Raw genomic sequence first — 23260 nt, 5'->3', positions numbered from 1 at the left:
AGAGCCACCTGTCGCTGTCACGTCTGTAGTTGTGTGTGATCCCTCTCGAAATACACTGAGGGTCTCACTGAGGCCTTCACAGACCATAACAACCCTCCCAGGCTTGTACAAAAACAATCTCTCATGCCTTCTCTCTCCAGTCACACACCACCTTCCAAAATCGCATAGCCCACAGAGCAGCATTCCCCTCGTGACTTGGTACCACCCAGGACCAAATTAATTACATTTTCCACCAGGATTTTGACTACGTCTCGTCATGTCCTGAAATGAGAAATGTCCTACCCATTATCTTTCCCACCCCTCCCACAGTGGTAATCTGCTGATCTCTAAACCTACACAATATCCTCGTCCATCCCTGCACAATGCCTGCCCGCATCCCCTTGCCTAATCTCATACCCCTGTAATAGACCTAGATGTAAGACCTGTCCCATACACCTTCCCACAACTACCTGTTCCATTCCAGTCACAAGCATCACCTATCCCATCAGAGACAGGGCTACCTGTGAAACCAGTCATGTGATCTACAAGCTAAGCTGCAACCAATGTGGTGCATTCTATGTGGGCATGACTACTGACAAGCTCTCTGTGTGCATTAATGGCCACTAAGAAACAGTTAGCCCACCCCATTGCTGAGCACACCACCCAACACAATGTTCTTCATTTCAATAACTGCCTCACTGCCTTTGCCATCTGGATCCTTCCCACCACCACCACCACCACCAGCTTTTCTGAATTGTGCAAGTGGGAAGTCTCCCTGGAATATAGCGTACATCCCCCTAACCCTCCTGATTTCAGCCTTCATTAGTCTTTGTCCTTAACTTCTAGCTCCTTCCCTGTCCCCATTCCAGCACTACACAGTCCTCTATTCCACAAATGCATCCACAGGCTTTTTACCCCTCTCCTTTTCCGCTAACCCTCCCCCGCCCTTCATCTAACCTCCCAACTGCATGTAGCTGCCCTACCCTCTCTCCACCTCGCCCCTGTGTGGTCCCATAAGCAGCACTTTATTGTCCCCAACCCCTACCTTCCTATCCTTCTTCCCCACCCCAGCATCCTTCCCACCTCCACATCTCTGTTGCGTCTCCCACCGTGTGCTGCTGCTCACAGTGTGGCCTCAGCAGGCAGACTATGATCATGTGTGTTCGACCTGTGTGCGTGTGTTGCTCTCTTGCAATCCAAGTAAAAGAAATTATTGAAGTGCGGGCTACACAACTTCCCTATTGTTACTATTTCCAACATTGGTCGTTAAAAATTAGAACGACTGTGATCTTCCATTGCCCCTATATATCTGAGGACAGCATACCAAGCAATTGTTTGGTGTACCATTGAAAATTCTGTGAACCAGGCTGTCTTATAGTGTGATATGCTCTTTCCAATTTTCAGCAATTGCATAAACAATATAAGTAGGTTTTATAAGTTGTACACGATAAGGTAGATACTTCGTCATCGTAGAGAGGGAACTCAACATGTCGTTCTGTGTCTATTTAACAAATTAAATAAATCATCAGAAACATTACAGAACTCCTTATATGTACACCACTTTTGTGAAAACACCTGATAAATAAGGTGTCAAAGTAATATGCTGTAAATTTACTACAGTAACATAAATAATTAAAGATAGTTATGCAAGAGTGATAACGTTGAAAACCACCTGAAATGTCATTGTCTCTCCATTCTGTGCCACTAGAAGGGTTTCTTGTGAAATCTGCATAAACCCTGTGGTATATTTTCAACCTGCTTTTCGCATCCTTCAACTTTATTAATTGGAACAGCCCCAGAAGAAAAATGTAGAGTGCTTCCTGCCAGATGTTTTGAGGATACTATAGCTTTTTGAGCTTGAATGAGTAATACACTTCAGCATCAGTAAACGTTGTGACGTTCACCTGCTTATTTATTCATTGCTAGTTCTCGGTGTCAATGTACTGCAGTGTTATACTGGCTGAAAAATGGGGGCTCAAAGTTGAACACTGACTACTGTAAATGATGTAGCCGACAGTTGCACAATTGTGTTTCACAGTTCTTTACTTTCACTGTTCACAACCCTCAAATATTACACAGTTATATGGCCAGTTCACTATTGGTAAATGTTGATGAGCCTCATTAATAGGTTGCAGCAAACATCAGCATACTGCTACAATAGTTTGCTGTTGAACATCTATGAGCAGTAAAAACCTAACCACACCGTTCACAGGTCTTGCAGAATACTGTGGTATGTGTGACACTATTTCTCAAATAAATTGAACAGACATCATTACTTGAACTAACACAAGACCTATTTGTGTTTCACTTAATCCACTGTTAAGTTGATGCATTGTTGTTAATTCAACCATTACATCATTCCCATTTGAAAATTGGCTGTGGACTGATTTGTATCTGGACCAAAAATCTGTCCTTTCTATATTCTCACAATAATAGGCACAGAAACTACACATTGTTTGTGTTAAAGTTACAGAAATTACCGTTAAAACATATAACTCATTCAATTAGCTAAATACATTGAAAAATTTCTTCTTTTTAACAGTTCCTTCTACCATAAAGATTAGGTGGAATTATTTGTTTAAATAATGAAATTAACAGATATAGTTATGCAAAAACCAGGTAATTATTTTGGAATTAAGGGCTGGCTTCGCTAATATGTTTTCAAATAGAGCCAAATAAATACTTTAAGAATCTTAGTTCTTCTTCCAAATGTTTATAATTAGTACAGAATTTATATTTGTTTATAAGTCAACAGTAGAATCTAAGTCACAAAACAATTACTGATTTCACCCTATAATATTTAGGACAGTGCCACTTTGTCTTAATTCTGGGTTTTGTTTGGAAAATTATTCGCTCTCTTTGTTGTTCATATATAATGGTGATCAATCAGTATTTTGTGATAGACTGGAAATACAGAAATTTCTAGACTAGATATCCTTTTCATTACATATAGCAGTAGCAAGGAGAGCCTCAAGAAGTTGGGGAAAAAAAATGTAATAAGAGTCAGCAGGTAATACCTATTTACAAATAAGAGATGCTAATGCCATTTCCACAGATGCTAAGTGAAGTCCTTCTTACAGATGGTGTGTGTGTGTGTGTGTGTGTGTGTGTGTGTGTGTGTGTGTGTGTGTGTGTGTGTGTGTGTGTGTGTGTGTAGAATGAAAATAGCATACACTTTTTTATTCAAAACATTCTGAAGACTGTCTAGACCACGTGGGTTAGAGATGTTCAGTTTGTAGCCCCATTGCAATTTGTGACACAGTAACATTGACACTCATCCACAGCTTAACACAGCCTGCTTACAACTGACTGGCCAAATGCATATCTGTTGCTTACAGTTGTTAGTTAACGTTGCTACCGTAGTTATTGTACTGACTTTGCATATATGTTAGGAATAAAACCAGTCTCAGATCTTTTTGGAGAGACACTATACATCCTGAATCACATAAACAAGACCATGTTGTGGCTATCACCTGAATCACATAAACAAGACCATGTTGTGGCTCACGTACACCAGGGTTATTAAAGTGTGTGCAACAGAATTTTGTGTGACAATATCTTGATTGCATAGAGGCTTGGGATGCCAATTTGACTTTTGTAAATGTGGCACCTTGTGAAAGTTGTGCAGATGAATAAAATCAATACAAAAATGTGTGTACTTGTATTTTTATCACCAGACCGACAGTAAATTTGTAGTGCTTCAGTTTTATATATAGCTTTAGACTCTGGGAAACTCTGGTCGAGAAACAGTTACCTCAAAGTGATAAATTTGCCCTTCTCCACTAGCTCTGATAATCAGTATCATGGAAACACTGTGTATAGTATGGATATAATCTTTTATGTACCATTCCGTAAATTGTTTTTTCGGTGCTACCTCTATAGCATTGAAATTTTCATAAGTAGTGTGCGCTCATTTACATAGTGTGATTTAAATATTTGAGGAATGTCTTGAATTTATATGTGCATTTTCTAATTCTGTATTTCCTGTATTCCCGTCATTTATCAAGGTATATGGATAGAGAGGAGAGTAGGGAGAGCAGCTTGGAGGATAAAAAGAAGTTGAAGAGAAGTTGGGAAATTTTTTTGTTTATTTTGGGGAAATTGACACACTAAATGATATGTTTTAAAATATTTGGGTACTCATTTTTCAGGTGAAGTTTTTATTCTTCACTGGCTCTTCGTCCTCCCCTATTTAAATGTAAATCACATTGACAGTTGTAGTGTTGACTTTGTTATATTCAAAATGTAATAGATTGGTGTTGCAGTGTGACACATGCTAGGTGATAAATTGTTTAATGAAGTATTTGTAATTGCCTGATTTGAGAAGGTAATATTGGCCCAGATTTGAGAAGGTGACATAGGCAGTGTGATAGATAGAATTGCAATTCTCAAATCGAGTTTAGTTGGGGGATTAGAGATAATTTGAAGATTTGTGTATTGAATCATATTGCCGCTTTCTTGCTTTCTTAGGAAGTATGTTGTTCTGGTTTATGTAATTGTTTTTGCTGGTTAGCCTTCTGCTACATTTTGTGTAAGGTGAATGGTATTTTTCTGATCTATCTCAATACTTTCTCAAAAGAAAAAAAAAAGAAAAAAAATTGAGTAGGAAAGAGACATGTAGCACTTTGCTCTTTTACTTTGTGTAATGTGTAGAATGTAGTCAGTGACTTCATCAAAATAACAAATGAGATGACAGTAAATTGATATGACCCTTTTTATTCACAGTGCAACATGGCCTGAGGGAGTCAGACGACTTGCACAGTCTTACATGAAAAATCCTATACAGGTGGTAATTGGAACACTGGATTTAGCTGCTGTTCATTCTGTAACACAGCATATAGAAATGATTGATGAAGAGGACAAAAAGGATAGAGTATGTGAAAGATGTTAGTACATTCATTACTGAATTGTGAATTAGGTACCAAAATGGAGCAGTATCTTGAGTGTCAAATTTTTGGACAACTGTCTTTCCTTGATTTTTATTACTTCTCTGTTTCTGGGGGTAGATGCCAGTAATTATTGTAGTTACTTAGCCTAAAAAGAAATAGTCATGCCACAGTTCTAATCTGCAGATTGACTTGACATAACAAACTTAATGTAGCATTTGTTGCCTATACCAGAGCAGCAAAATTCACTGAAGAATCATATTAAAAGGAATCTGCTGCTGAAACAATATGAAATAACAAACTTAATGTAGCATTTGTTGCCTATACGTGAACAACAAAGTTCACAGAAGAATCAAATTAACAGGAATCTCCTAGTTGAAACAATATGAAATGTTAGTAAAACTGTAGAATCAGTTTTATCGCATAATTACATTTGTATCATGTTAGAAGATATAAAAACCCTTGCAGAAGATGGTCTTTTTGCAGGTTGTTGTTGTGGAGCTGGCATCCAATTATATATCAGACGTGTTCCTTGTGGTTCAGCTCAGGTGAATGTGTAGCCAAGATATCAGTGTGAGTACACCATCTGGCATGATTCTAGCCTTGATATGGATAATTCAACAAAGACAAGAAGCATGAAGGGATCTAGGTCCAAAATAATGATCATATAGGGCACAACTGTAATAGTATCTTTACTATCAAAGGTCCAATGGAAGCTCAGGTGAATGTTCACCATAGGAGCTGATTTTACTCAGTTGATGGGATATCCAGACACAATCATTGACCTGGCACAACAAGGAATGTGATTCATCCGATCAGATGGACATGTTGCCATTGTTCCATGCGCAGATTTCAATGACCCTGTTCCCAATGCAATTGTAACTGACAGTGTCATTGGGCCAACACAGGAACACACAGTAGTCGTCTGCTTCGTAGCCCCATTTTCAGCACTATTTACTGAACAGTGCGGTCTGAAACACTTCTGTATGCATTGCATTGTACTCTGTCATGTGCCGTTGTCATGTGCCATAGTTCACCGCCTGTCTTTCCTTTCAGAGTGGGGAAGCATCTGACCTCAATTTTCTTTGATGGGGCTTGGACTTCCAACACATTTTCACCTACTCATGGTTTCATAGTCCTTAGACTGCTTTCCGTAGGTACGTATGGCAGTAACAAGTCAACAGTGTACCATCTTCATCAGTTTAGAGATGCCCATTCCCAGTTGTCAGACCATAACAATCAGCCTCTTGCTATTGGCTTATGTCAGTAAATTTCCCAGTTTGTGGTCAGCTGGAAGGAGCGTGCCATTGGAGATTGGGGATTTTCTCACAGTGAGCCAAATGTCATCTCAGTCTGAGCCTACTAAACGTAAACAGAATGAGGTTAACAATTCAAAGACCTTTCTGAATAACAAACAGATTAACCGTAGCAAAGGACTGTCTGTCTTCAGTACGTGAAACCACGAGAAATGAAGATGTAGCAGAGAGCTACACCTTGATTCCTCAGGGTTTCACATACTGAACCACACTCGAATGTCCTATTGAAACCCAGCCATACATGCAACCTTTGGTAGGGATGCTCACGAGGGTGATTATCCACACCCTTCTCCCCACTGTATCAGTTGCAATGATGACCATGCAGCCTCCTGTCCAGATTGTCCCATGTATCTCAATGAGCTGCCCGAACGGGAGATCTGGGTGAAAGAGTTCCTTACCATGTCATTTGCAAGTTGTTGGGTAGTTGGAAGCCCTGTGTTTCACTGTCTGCTTGCAGTACTGTCCTTGCTACAGCTTGCTCAACTAAGGACATGGCCACACAGACACGCAACATCAAATGCAGCACCGCAGTTGTAAAATCACAGTGACATCCCCATCTCCTCCTCCTCTTCCTCCTCCTCCTCATCATCATCATCATCATCATCATCTTCCAACTGTGCAACAAGTCACCAGATTTTTGCCTTACAGGGAAAATCACATGCTATACAACCAGCAGGCCAGAAAGGACAGAAGGAATACTCCTGCGAAGACTTTTTACATCCCTCCCGCTAACAAACATCTGAATCGTCATCTTCAAATTGCAAAGGCTCCAAGAAATCAAAAAAGGCAAACGGTCTTTTCCTTCACTGGCTTGGAAATCCTTGTCAATGGTGTCACCATTTGATACCCTCACCTATCTGACCTCAGTGTTGTTGGTGCGCACAGCCAACCGTTTTTCTTTCTGGTCTGCTTTGACTCCAACCACCTCGAGGATGGTTTTCCATCTCATTGGGGGGGGGGGGGGAGTCGTTCGGAGGAACGATGTTTGTAGTCAAAGCATCTCCCTGATTGCCTGGCTGCAAGCTGTTGCAGTTTGCATTTTGCTTCCTCAATTCGTCTTTTCGCTTTGTACTGTTTACATCCTTCCGTCATTAGGTGTCACCAGGGCAGACTTTCTCCACCTTATTGGGCAACTCCCTCACCCCTTTTTGCTGCTCAGTGACTTTAACATACACTGTCCCCTTTGGGGCTCTTCCAGAACTTGTCAGGGAGGTGCCCTCTTGGCTGACCTCAAGCAACTCAACCTCAACTGCCCTAACATTGGAGCACCTATGTTCCTTTCAGACTCAGCACACACCTATTCCCATTTGGACCTTTCCTTCTGCACTGCCCAGCTTGGCTGTCATCTCAAGTGGTACATTATCTCCAACGTGAACTTGAGAGAGCATTTTCCATGTAATTTCTGTTTCCTTACTCCTACCCAACCCATGTGCACACCCAAATGGCAGCTTTCTAAGGTTCACTGGAGTCTTTACTTCTCCCTGGCAACCTTTGATAAACATCATCTCCCCAGGTGTGATGACCAGGTAGAGTACCTTACCAACGTTATCTTTACTGCCGCAGAATGTTCCCTTCCTTGCACTTCTTCACCACGCCTTGTTCCGGTCCCTTGGTGGACTGAGGCGTGTCGTGACACAATTCGCGCGAGGAGACGGGCTCTCCACATTTGTAACATCATACTCCGATGACAGTGTATTCATTATAAACATTTGCCTGCACAGTGTTGTCATGTTCTTTGGTACAGCAAAAAAGCTAACTGGATTTCATTCACTAGTTCTTTTAACAGTTACATTCCCTCTTCCGTTGTGTGGGCCAACCTCAGACAGCTCCTTGGGACCAAGGTCCATTCCCCAATTTCCGGCCTGACTGTAGCGGATGATGTCATAGTGGATCCTATTGATCTCCAACACTTAGGGCCACTATTTTGTGGAGATTTAAAGCTCCACCCACTATCATCCTGCCTTCCTTGATTGGAAACGTCTGGAGGCGGCTTAGGCAAATATCCTTCAGAATCATGAGAGCTACAATGCCACTTTTACTATTAGGGAGGTCAATCACACTCTAACTTCATCCTGATGCTCCACTTCAGGGCCAGACAATGTTCACATTCAGATGTTGCTGCACCTTTCTCTTGCACGCAAGCATTTGCTACAAAAATCGTATCTGGGCAGAGGGCACATTTTCCAGACGCTGACATGAAACCACTGTCATACCCATACCTAAGCCTGGTAAGGACAAACACCTTCCTTCCAGCTACCACCCCATTTCTCTCGCCAGCTGTGTTTGCAGGGTGATGGAACTTAAGATTCATGCTCAGCTGGTATCGTGGCCTTGTCTCACAATTTACTAACCACTGCACAACATGGATTTAGAGCGCACAGTTCTGCAGTTGACCATCTCGTCACTTTGTCAACCCATGTCACGAATTTTTTCTGCAGAAATACGAAACTGTGGCCGTGTTTTATGATTTGGAGAAAGTCCACGACAGCTTCTGAAGGACTGGTATCCTCTGTACTCTGTAAAAGTGGGGCTTCTGAGGCCGCATGCCCCATTTCCTTCAGGATTTTTTAAAAGATTGAGTTTTCAAGGCGTGTCTGACACCTTCATCCAGGCAAACAGTGTGCTTCAGGGTTCAGTCCTGGTCGTTGTCCTCTTTGCTATCGCCATTAACCCTGTTATGGCCTGTCTCTCGTCGGGCATTTCCAGCTTCCTTTTCATTGACGATTTTGCCGTCTGTAGCAACTCCTTGAGCAGTGTCTTCAGCATTGTCTCGATCCTCTTTGCTCGTGGGACGTCGACAATAGCTTTCACTTTTCCACTGACAAAACCATTCGATTTTCTGGTGGCGTAAAGAGCTTCTTCCACTGTCTTTACATCTTGGACCTGTTGCACTTCTGTTCATTGAAACTACGAAATTCTTGGAGCTCGTGCTTGATAAGAAACTTTTGTGGTCCTCCTATGTCTTACCTGGCCGCCTGCTGTGACCGGTCCCTCAGTGTCTTGAGAATCCTCAGCAGTACTTCCTGGGGAGTGGATCGGATAACCCTCCTCAATTTGTATGGGTCTCTTATCCATTCAAAACTAGAATATGGGTGTTTCATTTATGCATCTGCATGTCTGTCCATCTTACATTGTCTCAATACAATCCATCATCGTGGCACCAGTTTGGGCTTTGGCACCTTTTACACTAGCCCGGTTGAGAGTTTGTATGCAGAAGCTGCCGAACTACCGCTGTCATGCCGACGTCGTGTTCTCCTCAGAGGATATGCATGCCATTTGTCTGCCATGCCTGGCCACCCATCATTTGCCTCCTTCGATGACTTATCGCCAATATGGGATGCGTCACTCTTCTGTTACCTCCTGGAGTTTGTTTTCAGCTATTGCTCTGGCAGCTTAACTTCATGCTATGTGCCACTTTTCCGATGGTTGTGAACTTTTCACCACCTTAGCTTTGTGTGGCGGCCTGTGTTCACATTGGACTTCATTAACTTCCTAAGGACACTACTCCAGACTTGTTCTATTGCTGTAAGTCTCTCAGCCATCACATGGATCTTCTCGGTAGTACCTTTGTGTACACTAATGGCTCTCTGACTCAATGAGGTGTTTGGTGTGCCTTCGTCATTGGCACAGATAATTTTAGATATCGGCTTATGGAACACTGCTCAGTATTTACAGCAGAGCTCTTTGCCCTGCATCAGGGTATGCAGGACACTCGTCAACGCAGGCTTTTCAATTGTCATTTGCTCCGATTCTCTGTACTTTTCAGGGCCTGTGTGTGCTGCACACTGCCCATCACTTAGTGTAATGGGTCCAGGAAAGCTTTTACTTGCTCACTCTTGCTGGAGCCTCTATGATGTTTATGTGGGTCCCTGATCACCTCAGTCCGACAGGAAACAAGGCTGATAACACTACTGCCAAGGCTGCAGTCCTCTTACGTCCACCCGCTATTTCTTCCATTTCCTCCGTTGATCTCTGTGTTGCTGTCTGTCAGCAGGTGATCACTTTGGCATCACCACTGGTCCACCCTTCATGGGAACAAGCTCCGGGGATTTATACCTCTCCCAGTGGCTTGGCTGACCTCTTCTCGGCCCTCTCGCCACGAGATCATTTTAGTTAGGTTTCGTATTGGTTACTGTCTTTTTAGCCATTGCCATTTAAGTGGTGAGCCCTCACCTGATGGAGTGCCCTTTTTTAACCACTTACGTTCTAATGTGTTTGCCTTCTGAGTTATTGGCCATTTTAGTGAATGACATGCGGATTGTCGACCACGTTTTACTCTTCATTCGTTGTAGCGATGTGGCGAAGGACATTTAACCTTCAGTTCAGTACTTCCATTGCCTGTATGGCACATTTTATGGGCCTTTCTCCAAGTTCCTGTTTTTACCTTTCTTTCCTTCTGTTGATTGGGCTTAACGTGTAGTTGCATTTAACTCCCTTTGGTCTTCGTGTTATACGGTTCTGAAGTGGGCGCGTATGACCTTATTTGTTCTTGTGCCCCAAAACAAAACATTTTGATTGTTTTATTAGCATAATACAGCAAATATTGTTAATCACAGGAGGAAAGTTGGTAGTACACGGAGGAAATTGAGATCAGGTAGCTCATTGAGAATGCATTTCAATTACTGACTTCTGAGAATCAAATAAAGTAACAGGCAGTGGGAGTGATTCTATCCCAGTAATGGGGAGTCTTGTTTAGGATTTTATGTTATTACAATGCTCAGAGTACTGAACATTTCCACTTAGAATAAAGGTGTTGCCAGTGCATGGTTTGCTGACATTGAATAGTTTGAAATATCAGTTAAGACTTGTGTGTTTTCAAACAAATTATCTTCTGGTGAGTTTCATAGATAGTGCCATTTTCACTTCTGCTCTTCTGAAAAGGTGAGATGGGACAAAATCCATAATCTTAGGCCAGTGAATTCGTGTGTCGACATGCCCTAAGTTACAGTTAATAACTGAATACTTCTGGAGAAATTTCGAATATAATTTGTTAAAAGTACGTGCGCGCGCTTTGTATATCTCTGGCTCTAGTGCCCAGCCTTGGTATAAGATAGTAAAATAGCGTACACTTTAGATTGTGTTACTCCTGAAAAAAGTTTTTAATGCAATAATCTCCACAATAATTACCATTTCAACAGAGAAGTGTGTCAGTGCTTACCAACAATTAAAAACAATAATATGACATGGTTCTGCATGCATAAATGGAAAAATTGGGAGAACAAATTATCATATAACACCAAAAATGCTCTCATTTCTGCCAAAAGTTTGTTGAGTATGGGTAAATTATCTCAGCTTTTGTGCCCTCACTAGTAATTATTGAAAAAAGTTACTGGAAGTTTATATATAAACACACCTAGCCCAGTGAAAAAACAGTTTTCTTTCAACTATGTAACTAAACAAAAATTATTGAGCATGCAGCACATTATCCTACGCAGCCATACAGCAGAAAGCCCAACGTTTTGCACTAAGTTATTCACTAGGTCTTTTAGTTATTGTGTAGAGGTTTTTCTTTGTATCGTGAGATACTGCGTATAGTTATTTTGTTCTCGTTGCATATGATTTGATGCTGTTATTTATCTCGGAGGAGCTATAGAGAAGGGAAAATTTCCCAGTGGCAATTGAAAGTTTTGTTTGTAGTAAACTAATCTGATACGTGATGTTCTTTTAGGTACTGGAATTTCTTGAGAACATGGGTCCTGACGACAAGGTGATTGTCTTTGTTGGGAAGAAAATGAGAGCAGATGATTTAGCAAGTGATCTCTGCTTAAAAGGGATTGATTGCCAATGTATCCATGGAGATCGTGAACAGGCAGATCGAGAGCAAGCTTTGGATGATCTGAAGTCTGGTTGTGTTAGGATTTTAATTGCCACAGATGTTGCATCAAGAGGAATTGATATTACTGATGTTACGTAAGTTGTACATTTGTATCCCATCACATTTTTAGTAAGAATTTTTGCAGCAGTTATTAAACTTAAGCTGCAAGATGTAAACATTGACACATTGCGAATAAATTAATATTAAATAGCTGTTGAATGCGATAGGAAAGCAGCTTAGGAAGAACAAAACCAAATGCCTACTTATTTGACTGTAAACCCTTAAAACAGCAGGAGCTGTTTGGACGTAGGTCTCAATGTAGCATAAACATTTTACTTTTCCAAAAAGTGTATAAATGTTAATGTAATAATGTTTGAAAGTAATATTTGAAAATTATTAATATTTATAATAGTAAAATCAGTAACATTAACCTGCACAGGAAGAAATCTTTAACTGCAATTACTTGTGTGTGCTCTCAGTATTTTCACATCATGTGTAAATCTGTTTTGGTGTCTGTATATTTAGACACCACAATTAAAGAGAAAACTGAAACATTACCTCATAAGTGAAGGAACTGTTATGATCTATCCTTTCCATCATCACTGCCAACAACTAGATCTAAACCATTTCTGGTTAATTCTGCCCTAGAATATTTTGCTCCATCCATTTCTAGGCCGAACAATCTTCGATCTTCGTAGTTTTGGCTTCCAGTTCAGTAGTGACTTGAGTATCCCTTCTTGGATTCTAGTTTCATGCTGTTTCCATGTGCTATTTTACTTTGTAGCTTCTCGATTCAGATTAAATATGTTTTTTGCCTAATTTTTTTTCCCCTTTCGTATCAAGTGTGAATAGCCAGCAAGTACTCTTAGAAAGTGCAGCTCTTTACTTGTATCCTTTTGATCTGTCATTTAATAAGTGCCCAGCATTAACATCAGTACATTGATACTCTCTTAATACATTGTTCAGGAAGTATATATCTTCTTGTACTTTAAAAAGGCTATTTGATTGTGCCACAAGGCTACTGAAATTTCTCTAGCTTTGTTCTCTCATCATTGTTTGATATCAACTTTCTCTATCCAAGGTAAAGGCATTTGTTGACTTGTGCTCGTATTGGCTGTAACTAGTTATAAATGCCATCACTTTTGTTTTTGTTTTCTTTATTTATGTTAATGAATGTAGAAAAGTAGTCTGTTAAAGAGGACCGCTAAACCTGTCTTACTCGAAAGGCAAAACCATCAGTAAATTTGTTGATGTAATTGTGAAATAGTTGTTAATCATTAAATATTCTTACCTTCACATTGTATAATTCCCAGCTTTTAAAGTCCTTTGGACTGGTAAATCTGTTAATGCAATGTCAGTATTATGAAAAGGGTAGGTTGCTTCTCACCATATAAGAAGGTTGTTGAGTTGCAGACAGGCACAACAAAAAGAGTATTAACCAAGTAAGCCTTTCGGCCAGAAGGCTTTCTACTGAAATAGACTACACTCACTCACTCTCTCTTTCATTCATGCAAATGCAGCTCACACACACACGATAGCTGTTTCTGGCTACTGAGGCCAGACATCAAACAACAGCATATATCGGAGAAGCAGTCTGGGTGGTGGGGGTAAGTAAGAGGCTGGGGTGGGGAGTGGGAGGGAGAGCAGGGTACAGGTGCGTGATGGTAAAGTGCTGTTTGTGGGAGCATCCAGGGACAAGGTGGAGAGAGGTTAGGGCTGGTTACATGGGGGAGGGAGGGGGTGTTGGAGGAGAGAAGTAAAAAGGCTGTGGGTGTGCTTATAGGAGGCGGCTTTCGAGTGGGAACAGGGAATGGTTTACATGGGCAAAGGACAATGATTAACAAAGGTTGAGGCCAGGAGGGTTGTGGGAATGTAGGATATATTGCAGGAAGAGTTCCCATTACGTGCAATTCAGAAAAGTTGGTGTTAGGAAGGATCCAGGCACAGGCTGTGGAGCAGGCATTAAAATTGAGAATGTTGTGATAGGCAGCATGCTCAGCAACTAGTTGGTCCAGGTGTTTCTTGGCCACAGTTTGTTAGTGGACATTAATGCAGACAGACGGCTTGTTGGTTGTCATGCCCATGTAGAATGAAGCACAGTGTTTATAGCCTAGCTTGTAGATTTCATGACTGGCTTCACGGGTAGCCCTGCCTTTCATGGGATAGGTGATGCTTCTGACCAGGATATAAATGTCTTCTTTTCAATCTAATATGTATGCTAAGTCATAGTAATATCTTGTATGTACCTACATTTTTCTGAAACCCAAACTAATCTTCCCCATGGTCATCTTCTACCAGTCTTTATATTCTTCTCTAAATATTGTGTGTCAGTATTTTGCAACCATGGCTTTTGAAATTGTTTGTTCAGTAGTATCCACACCTGTCAACTCCTTTGTGAGTACATTCTGGACACACATGTGGCCCGCCCTTGCAGTACTGCTTCCTTTTCTGTGCTGCATGTCTATCTTCCTACTATTCTTTCTCCCTTCCCTTGTGGACAAAGTCTTGTGTAAACCTGGGTAACCAAAACTTATGAAAGTGTTATTCTTGCCTTTGTCTCCTTTCTTGTTCTGACGTCTTCTATCCTTTCTCCGCTATGGCTTTTGAGGTCTCCCTTTGTCGTTCTTCCTCCCTGTGTGTGCTTGAGGGCCGGCTCACACATTTGATGGTCACTGGGTAATGCATAACTCAAAGAACCCAGGTCAGCAAATAGGGCTCGTGTGTACCTCTGGTGAAGGCCAGGCCCAGGGAGGGGTGATTGCCAGAGCTGTTACCTTCCCAACTCCCAGTTGGTCCCTCTGTCTGCAGTTGGGGAGATGTGCCTGAGGTGTGAACAGCCACCTAAGGTGGGTGGTCTCGCCTCTGTGGGGGCCCCAGATGGAAGGAGCACACCATTGGCAACACTGGCAATTGTGGGGGATTCACCCCTGAAGAGTACATCAACTCCATCGATGCAGCCTCCATCTAATAAATGGAAATGCAAAGAGGCCAAGGACACAACAAATCTTCCAGTTGCACGCACTACCTCAAGGTGTCGGGCACAAAAGGTGGTCAGAACTTTTCTACAGTGACTGTGTTTGTCATTAAAAAATGTGTGGACATAATTGCAGGTCCACTAATGTCCTACACTTGCGTATGCAATGGTACTTTGCTTCTAGACACATAGTGCCTTTCAAGCCCGAAAACTACTGAAAGCTACGCCCTCAACAGATATCCTGTTCATGTAGAGGCTCACTGAATACTGAATTCTTCGTATGGTGTCATATACTCTCAGGTACATGATGGTATTACTGAGGGGGATATTCAACATTATCTCTATGATCAGGTTGTAACTGCAGTCCATATTATTATGAAGTGCTTACTCGCAACCTTTTCTTAATGTTTGATCAAGTGGAGCTCTCACTGAAGATAGACAGGCTACGAAGTCAACATCATCAGACTCTACATACCAAACATGGCTCCTAATGTCAGCAATATAACCCTACTTGCCTTTCGCATAAAAACACAGCCAAATGTGTAACTTGTGGTAGGGCTGTTCTACAGTGGCCGTCATGCCTCTTCATATCGCGAATGTTGTGTGTACCCCTATGAGTGAAGGAAAAGGTACCCTTCAGTGTAGCTTGTGAATGTTGATTAGCTGAAAGGCTTGCGTACCACTATCTGGCAGTTACAGTACCATTGTTCCTACGCCAAGGCCTATGAAAGATACGGCCATGCAAACCTTCAGTTAAGTGCTACGGTTGTGAAGTTGTGCTAAGGTGATGTCCTCACCTCCTGCCACAACAGTTGCTCAACCTACGAGAAACCCTTTGCCCACACTGGTGAAGTCACTTGTGACGCAACCAGAACAACGTAAATTTAAAAAGGAAGGCACACAAGATGACTTTTTGCACCCCTCAAGTCACAAACGTATTTGTCCACATCTGACAAACACAAAGGTGCTGAGAAGTCGGACAAAAACAAATATTCTTCCCCTTCTCCAACACAGAAATCCTCTAAAACAATGACATCACGCGGCACCTCCATCCGTCGACCTCCATTTCATCGGTGCGAATCACAAACTGATTTTCCATCCTGGAGTCAGCTGACTGACCCGGGGAGGTTATTGGTACCTGTGAAGGAAATAATGGAACAGGATCCTCCAGCTTCAGAACCCTGTAGTTTTATGCAGCCGAAGTCTGGCACTCGGCAAGCACCAAAGTAATTGCCCCTTTTAAGAGAAATATCTCATGTCATCTAATATGGCTATTCTCCAGTGCATCATTCGCGGCATCAGGTCACGCAGGGCAGCGTTAAGCCGGTATTTTGATTGTAGTGCCCAGTTTTATGCCTCCAAGAAATGAAATTACACCCTCAAGATAACTTTGACGTCTTCATTGCAGTACATTTCGACCTTCCTTCCAAGAAACAAACTCCAGCTCTAGTGGAGTCATGATGCTCATTTGGGACATCCTTAGCCAAGCCATTTCATTCAACACCTAACTACAAACTGTTGATGTCCATCTTTCTCTCCCCAGTTATACCTTTCCTCTTTGTAATATCTACGTACTACCATCCTTTGATCTCAATAGGGCAGAAATACTGCAGCTTACTGCCCAGCTCCCTTAACACTTTCTGCTACTCGGCAACTTCAACACCTACCATCCCATTTGGGGCTCTCTGAAAACCTGCCAGAGAGGCTCTCTACAGACAGGTATTCTCAACCAGTTTACTCTTTTCTCTCAACACTGGTGAACACACATTTCTTTCAGACTCCACACACACTTTCTCGCACCTGGATCTCTTGTTCTGTACTGCACAGCTTGTCCACCGTCTAGAGTAGTCCATCCTCTGACACATACTCAAGCGACCATTTTCCGTGCTTAATTTGTCTGCTGCCTTCTGTCCTATCTGTGTGCAGTACCGACTGGTAGCTTTCTAAAGCTGAGTGGTGGCTCTACTCTTCACTGGCAACTTTCAACAAACAAAATTTGCATAGCAGCGATCGTTAGGTAGAGTATCTTATACTAGTGTTATCCTTACCGCAGCAGAATGTTCCATCCCATGAACCTCTTCCCTACTGCAAGGTGTTTGGATCACTTGATGGACTGAGGAATGCGTGATGCTGTTCACCCATGGAGACGTGCTGTCAGTGTCTTTGAAGGCTATCTCACGAAAGAGAACTGTATATGTTATAAACAGTTGCACGCAAAGCATTGTAGCAATAGGTTTCCTGCTATGTCGCAGGAAACCTATTTGAATCTCTTATACTAATTCTTTCAACCGTTTTGCTTCCTCTTCTGTTTGCTGTAACCTAAGTCGGATATCTGAAGATACATACCCCTCACGATTCCTGGCCTTACTGTAGCGAACGATGTCATTGTGGACCCTATCGATATTTCCAACACCTTGCGTCAACAGTTCTTGAACTCTGCCCCTTACCTTCCCACCTCAGACGTGATGACTGGGTGTTGTGTGACGTCCTTAGGTTAGTTAGGTTTAAGTAGTTCTAAGTTCTAGGGGACTGATGACCATAGGTGTTAAGTCCCATAGTGCTCAGAGCCATTTTTTTTCCCACCTCAGAAACAAGTGGTGGAGGCTTGAGAGATATCTTTTCCCTTTCAGAATCACAAATGCTACAATAACACTTCTCGAACATGCTCTCATCTCATCATAATTCTCCACTCCAGGACCATACGATATTAACATTCAGATGTTGCAGCACCCATCTCTTGATGGCAAGAACTTTCTCCTTCGTACATATAATTGCATCTGGATAGACGGCACGCATCCCAGTCATTGGCATGAAGCCACTGTAATCTCCATACACAAGCCTGGTAAGGACAAACATGTTCCATCCAGTTACTGCCCAGTTGAAGACATGCATGGAAAAACAGGCTAACCCTCAAATGGAAAAGATTGGAGATAAGTGTTGCCATCTGTTGCTGGGTACGGGAACTATGAAAATTGACTTAGGTCTCACCCCTAAATGTCATTTAGGGGTGAGGCCAATAATGTGAATTGCTCTCTGCTTTGGGTGAATAAGCTGATACAATGCCAAGTGGGGTGTACTGATAATTGTGTATTGTTCTTAAAGTCACTTCAGTCATTCTTCTGGCAACAATTGTAACATATCTGCTATAGAAGACTCCCCATACTTGTTGCTTGCATTTAATGTCTCAACTTGTGTGGAGTCAGAGCTGTTTCCTGGTTATTTCTGTCCTTACCTGTTCACTCTTTTTCACCAAATGAAATTGTGTGCACCTGATTAAGACACTGGGCAAATACTGGTATTGTTTCTTAATCTTCTACTGACATCATCCTTCTTGAATGAGGACATCTGCTTCACATTAATGACCTCACTATTAATAGATTTTCCATTAAAATCTGCCATATGTTTTCCAGTGAGAGTATGGTTGGTCATCATCATAGAAGAACTGTTAGTAAAATTGTTGAAAGGATGTGCACATAGAAAATGTTTATATCCATTATATGTTTCCACATATCTGAATTTTGTGTTATGATTTTCAGGCACATTTTTAATTATGATTTTCCACGTAACATTGAAGAATATGTCCATAGAGTTGGTAGAACAGGCCGTGCTGGAAAAACTGGAGAGTCTATTACTTTGGTGACTCGCAGTGACTGGGCACAAGCAAAAGAACTTATTGCAATACTTGAAGAAGCAAATCAGGTCTGTTTCTAACATGTCGAGACATTTTGCAGAGCTGTATAGATTTGTGTAATTACAATACATACATTTTTATTTTCCAGGAAGTACCAGAAGACCTTTATAAAATGGCAGAAAGATTTCAGGTTTGGAAGGAAAAGAGAAATGCAGAAAGGGAGCGTGTTCGCTATGATGGAGATAGTGCCCGTGGCAGCAGAGGTGGCGATTCCTTTGGTTTTGGAGGCAGAAGAGGACGTGGTGGCGGTGGTGGTCGTGGCCGTGGCAGGTGGTGAAAACTACTGATGTACATAATGTTGTAATGTTTATCTAAATGTTCTGTGATTGAAAATAAATTTTCTTTAATATAAATTGTTAAAATTTTCATTCTGCATTGATGAAAATCCGAACAACTTGTATGGAATTAGAAACCACATGTGGAGCTTAATTATAAGTTGGGTTGCATTTGCTTGTTGAGTGTCAAAACTTCCTGCTGAATTAATGCACGATAAGTGTCACCTTGCATTGTTTTGCAAACATAGGGTGTGTTCAGGTGCCTTTGGTTGACACATTGCTGTAATCTGGGTACCCATCGATTAAATGTGTGCTGAGGTCAAGAGGTAAAAATCTTTAAATCAGTCATGAAATGCAACTTATAAAACCCAAGGCTATCTTATTATATCACAAGAAACCTGTATTTGCACTTTACCTTCTGCTGCCTCCTACACTAAAGCAGTAATATGAGGTTGCAAAAATATATGTAAATTAATGTGGTGTTAATGGTAAATCTCATTGGCATGTAGTTTTCAGAATCATGTTAGATTTCAGGATCATCAGGAAAAGCCAACACTAAATATGCATGGAACTAAACTTCCTCTTGTATGGAGAATGCTTCTATTTGTACGTACCATCATAATGTTTTGAATCATTTAAAGAGACAGTTTTCTGAACCAACTGAAACGTTCCAATTCTGAATCTTGGCAAAGGTCGTTGGTAGCCCAGCATATAATCATCATCCTAGTGCACTTGTTTTTTCACCTTCGTTCTGCTTTTTTGATGTGGACAGGTAGAACCTACAATCGACACTTTGATTGCCAAATTGGTCTTCAGGTACTTTACCCGGGAAGTTTCTTTTGCCATTTTGATCACATCAGTTGAGCCTTTACTGCCTGGTAGAACAACATATTTATAAATCAAACACGCAGAAGAGTGCATTCTACAGTAATGAATTTAGTTAACCAGATTTTGGCTTAAAAGGCCCTCAGTCACACTGACATTGTGATAGAGATCACTTCATTAAAGTCCATTATATTTCGGGCATGCAGCCATGCAAATAAAATTTCTTCAACTGATATTTGGCCACTTATTGTCCGGCCATCCTCAGAGTGGGTCGCAAGACTGACAAGGTGCCAAGTGAGGCCTTAAATGCTCCACTGCGGCGGTACTGCGCCTGCGAGTCACAGACGCTAGTCGGCAGCAAAGAGATATGCTTGTACTCTTTGTTGCCAACCAACGTCTGTAACTCACAGGTACAGTACCTGCGACTCACTCTGAGGATGGCCGGATGATAAGTGGCTTAAATATAAGTGGAAGAAATTTTATTTGCACAGCTGCTTGCCCTAAATGTAGTGGACTGTTAATTAAGCTTCGAAAAGTTTAAAATGCACATGCTGATGATGTTGTGACTTGGCAAGACAGCCAAGCCACTAGGAGATAGCCGAAAGGCACGCGTTTAAGCTCACACAGGCTGGCGTGAGGTCTGGAACAGGTAAAGTAATTATACTAGCAAAAAAAGGTACGTAGCTTCTGGAATACTTAACTTTAATCCATAATTGGTAAACATCGGTCTGACAGTACATGCATCACAAGATAAATAGCAAATGATAATGGCACCTTGCTAGGTCGTAGCAAATGACGTAGCTGAAGGCTATGCTAACTATCGTAATTTGTCAGTGAACCATCGCTAGCAAAGTCGACTGCACAACTGGGACGAATGCTAGGAAGTCTCTCTAGACCTGCCGTGTGGCGGCGCTCGGTCTGCAATCACATAGTGGCGACACGCGGGTCCGACGTATACTAGCAGACTGCAGCCGATTTAAAGGCTACCACCTAGCAAGTGTGGTGTCTGGCGGTGACACCACAGATGAATGTTTACAGTTAAGAATAATGGTGATTTAACAACAAAAATAATAAATTTTTGACAATATAATCTAATTGAATAGATAAAGTCTACTCACCAAGTGGTGGCAGAACAACACACACATAAAAAAAGGGTTTTACGTATGCAAGCTTTAGGAGCCAATGGCTCCTTCTGGCAGAAGGGTTGAAGGGGACCATCGCACTCCATCAGGATCTGATGGACACTGCAGGTCTTAAAGACTGGTTTGACAAGGCCAGTACAGTTTTTGTTGTGCTTTTTGGCAGTTCACTCTGTATAGGAGGTAATAGTTGTGATATGGAAGAGAATGATTTTTGACACCGTCAATTATGTCACGGAAAGGGAGACGAAAAGTTATTAGCTGTCATCACGATGGTCTTGAACTGCGAGCTATTCATGTCAAACAGTATGCCTGTAATGTCCTAGTTGATGTATTTGTGAATTATTACCGTCCTGTATAGGGAAGATCAATATAATCTGATCCGTGAAGATGTACTTTCTATTACTGGTGGGAAGATAGAGCTAGGTAAGGGCTTTTTTTTTTTTTCAGCAAGGGGGAAGTTGCAACGGAGAAGAAGTCGACTGGTAAGAAGTAATACATGTTTGTTCTGGATGTGGGATCAATAAGCAACAGTTCAGAATTAAAAGTAACAGTGGTGGTCATAATCTAAACACAAGGATTCTCAAACACGGAACACTTCATTCCGTCACCCTCAGTGTTGGGACCGATAATACTTCCTGTGCTGGAAAGTCAATGAAATTTGAACTACAACAAAAGATTAAATACAAAGCAAGAAGAAATTAAGTTTTCAACAAAATATTTATCAACAAATAGAGCTGTTTACCTTGTCAGTGTGGTCAACAGCCGAGATTATCACATTGCAGAAGCCGTTACCAGCACTGTGGTTATTAGGAATTAAGAGGATTCTCTAGTTGATCAGCAATCATTAAATCTATGTTCTGCGACTATGTCAAAGTAGCGTTTAATAAGCCCTTGATTCAGAATATTGTTGACTGCAGCTTCCAAGGACTAAAATTGTTTTATTGCTTCATGACAATGCGCCAACAGCTGATGGTAGTAACATCTGCCCACTTAAAGCAATGGCATGGTCAACTGCACTGCCAACCTCCTCAGCCGCATAGTTCACCAAGAAGAGAAATCCAGCTTCCTGACCACAGAGCGACAGAGGGAACTATGCTTGAAAATTTGGTGAGCCGAATTAAATTAAAGCTGACCTGTTTTGATTTTGGTGGTGGTGCATTTACTTCATGGTTAGTTAAAAAGGGACTTGACACTCAACATTGTTTATTTGTTCAACAGAGTTGGCAAAATACTGTGGTTGTTAGTTGTAGACTAAGATAAATTGCAGGCATACTGTCATTTTCATTGTATGCTGGTAGTGACGAGAGGCATCGGGATTCACTTATAAGATTTACTTGACAGTTTGAGTAAACTGAGTACTAAACTAGATTCTGCAGACCCAAATGTAGGAACTCAGGGTGATGAATTAAAAACTGAATTTAACAGTAAGTTAGATATTAAGGAGGTTGAATTCCTAAAAGAATTAAAGGCTCAAAGGGATGATTTGAAAGTTGAAATGCAGGTAACTAATGGGAAACTCGATCAGCATATCACAGTCAAAGAAAAACCAGACATTAAAAATAGGATCGAAAGATATGGAGTTAAATGCATTTTAAGAGCTTACATTCTTATGGATTTAATAGAAAAATATTTAATTAATTCCCAGGCATAAAATTACATCAAACAACACACTATGTTTTGCCAATATCTGAATGTCGAATTTCGAAAATGGAAATCTTCACTCTGAAACAGTAATCAGGGTTTCAGCGATGACTTTCTTCCTCTACATTAAACTGTTCCTTTTAATTTTTTTTCTTCGTATGTCTTCACATTATGTAGTCTCGCAAAGTAGTTTGTCGAATACCATACTTCTTCACAGTATTTCTAATTGATATTGCATTTGACTTTATATCTTAAATTACTTTAGTGAAAGCTGTATATCTAGAAGTGTTTCTCCTACTGCATTACAAACAAGACAGACAATAAACATATAGTAAGCACAACGAGACAACAGTGGTTTTCATGGCAGAACAAACTTGCACTGTAAGTAATGCAGCTGTTCTGCCTTATCAGATGCCTGGTTGAGTCTGTACTGGCATACTGTTTCAACTTGACAAGTTTCAGTAACATGGAAAAATATTTTTGTTCTGAAAATCATGATTATAGAAATAAGATTATTTTGTATTTCAGTACAGTTTAAAGGGCCTAAATTGATAGAAGTTACACACTTTACCATTTTTACTCTTTCTGCTGTTGGTGACAATGAGTTACAAATTGTCTAGGGTGTTTCCACACCACCTTGCAGGAGGTCTTATCAGTTGGCCAGAAGCCAGCAGTGGCGGCTAATAGCTAATTGTGTTGGCATATACAAGTGAATT

General features: G+C 41.2%; 1 protein-coding gene across 1 annotated transcript in view; it reads left to right on the top strand.

Moving 5' to 3' along the window:
- Positions 1–19014, top strand: part of LOC126194733 (probable ATP-dependent RNA helicase DDX43) — a 69624-nt gene extending 50610 nt beyond the window's left edge. The window contains exons 9-12 of the mRNA XM_049932988.1: positions 4705–4852; positions 11850–12091; positions 18507–18669; positions 18750–19014. Coding sequence (XP_049788945.1) covers positions 4705–4852; positions 11850–12091; positions 18507–18669; positions 18750–18938 — 742 coding nt within the window. The 3' untranslated portion in view covers positions 18939–19014. The remainder of the gene's footprint in view (positions 1–4704; positions 4853–11849; positions 12092–18506; positions 18670–18749) is intronic.
- Positions 19015–23260: the final 4246 nt, after the last annotated feature.

This window comes from Schistocerca nitens, chromosome 7, assembly GCF_023898315.1.
Source record: "Schistocerca nitens isolate TAMUIC-IGC-003100 chromosome 7, iqSchNite1.1, whole genome shotgun sequence".
Taxonomy (NCBI): domain Eukaryota; kingdom Metazoa; phylum Arthropoda; class Insecta; order Orthoptera; family Acrididae; genus Schistocerca; species Schistocerca nitens.
The sequence above is the reverse complement of the archived record's forward strand: the minus strand, read 5'-3'. Positions and strand labels throughout refer to the sequence as shown.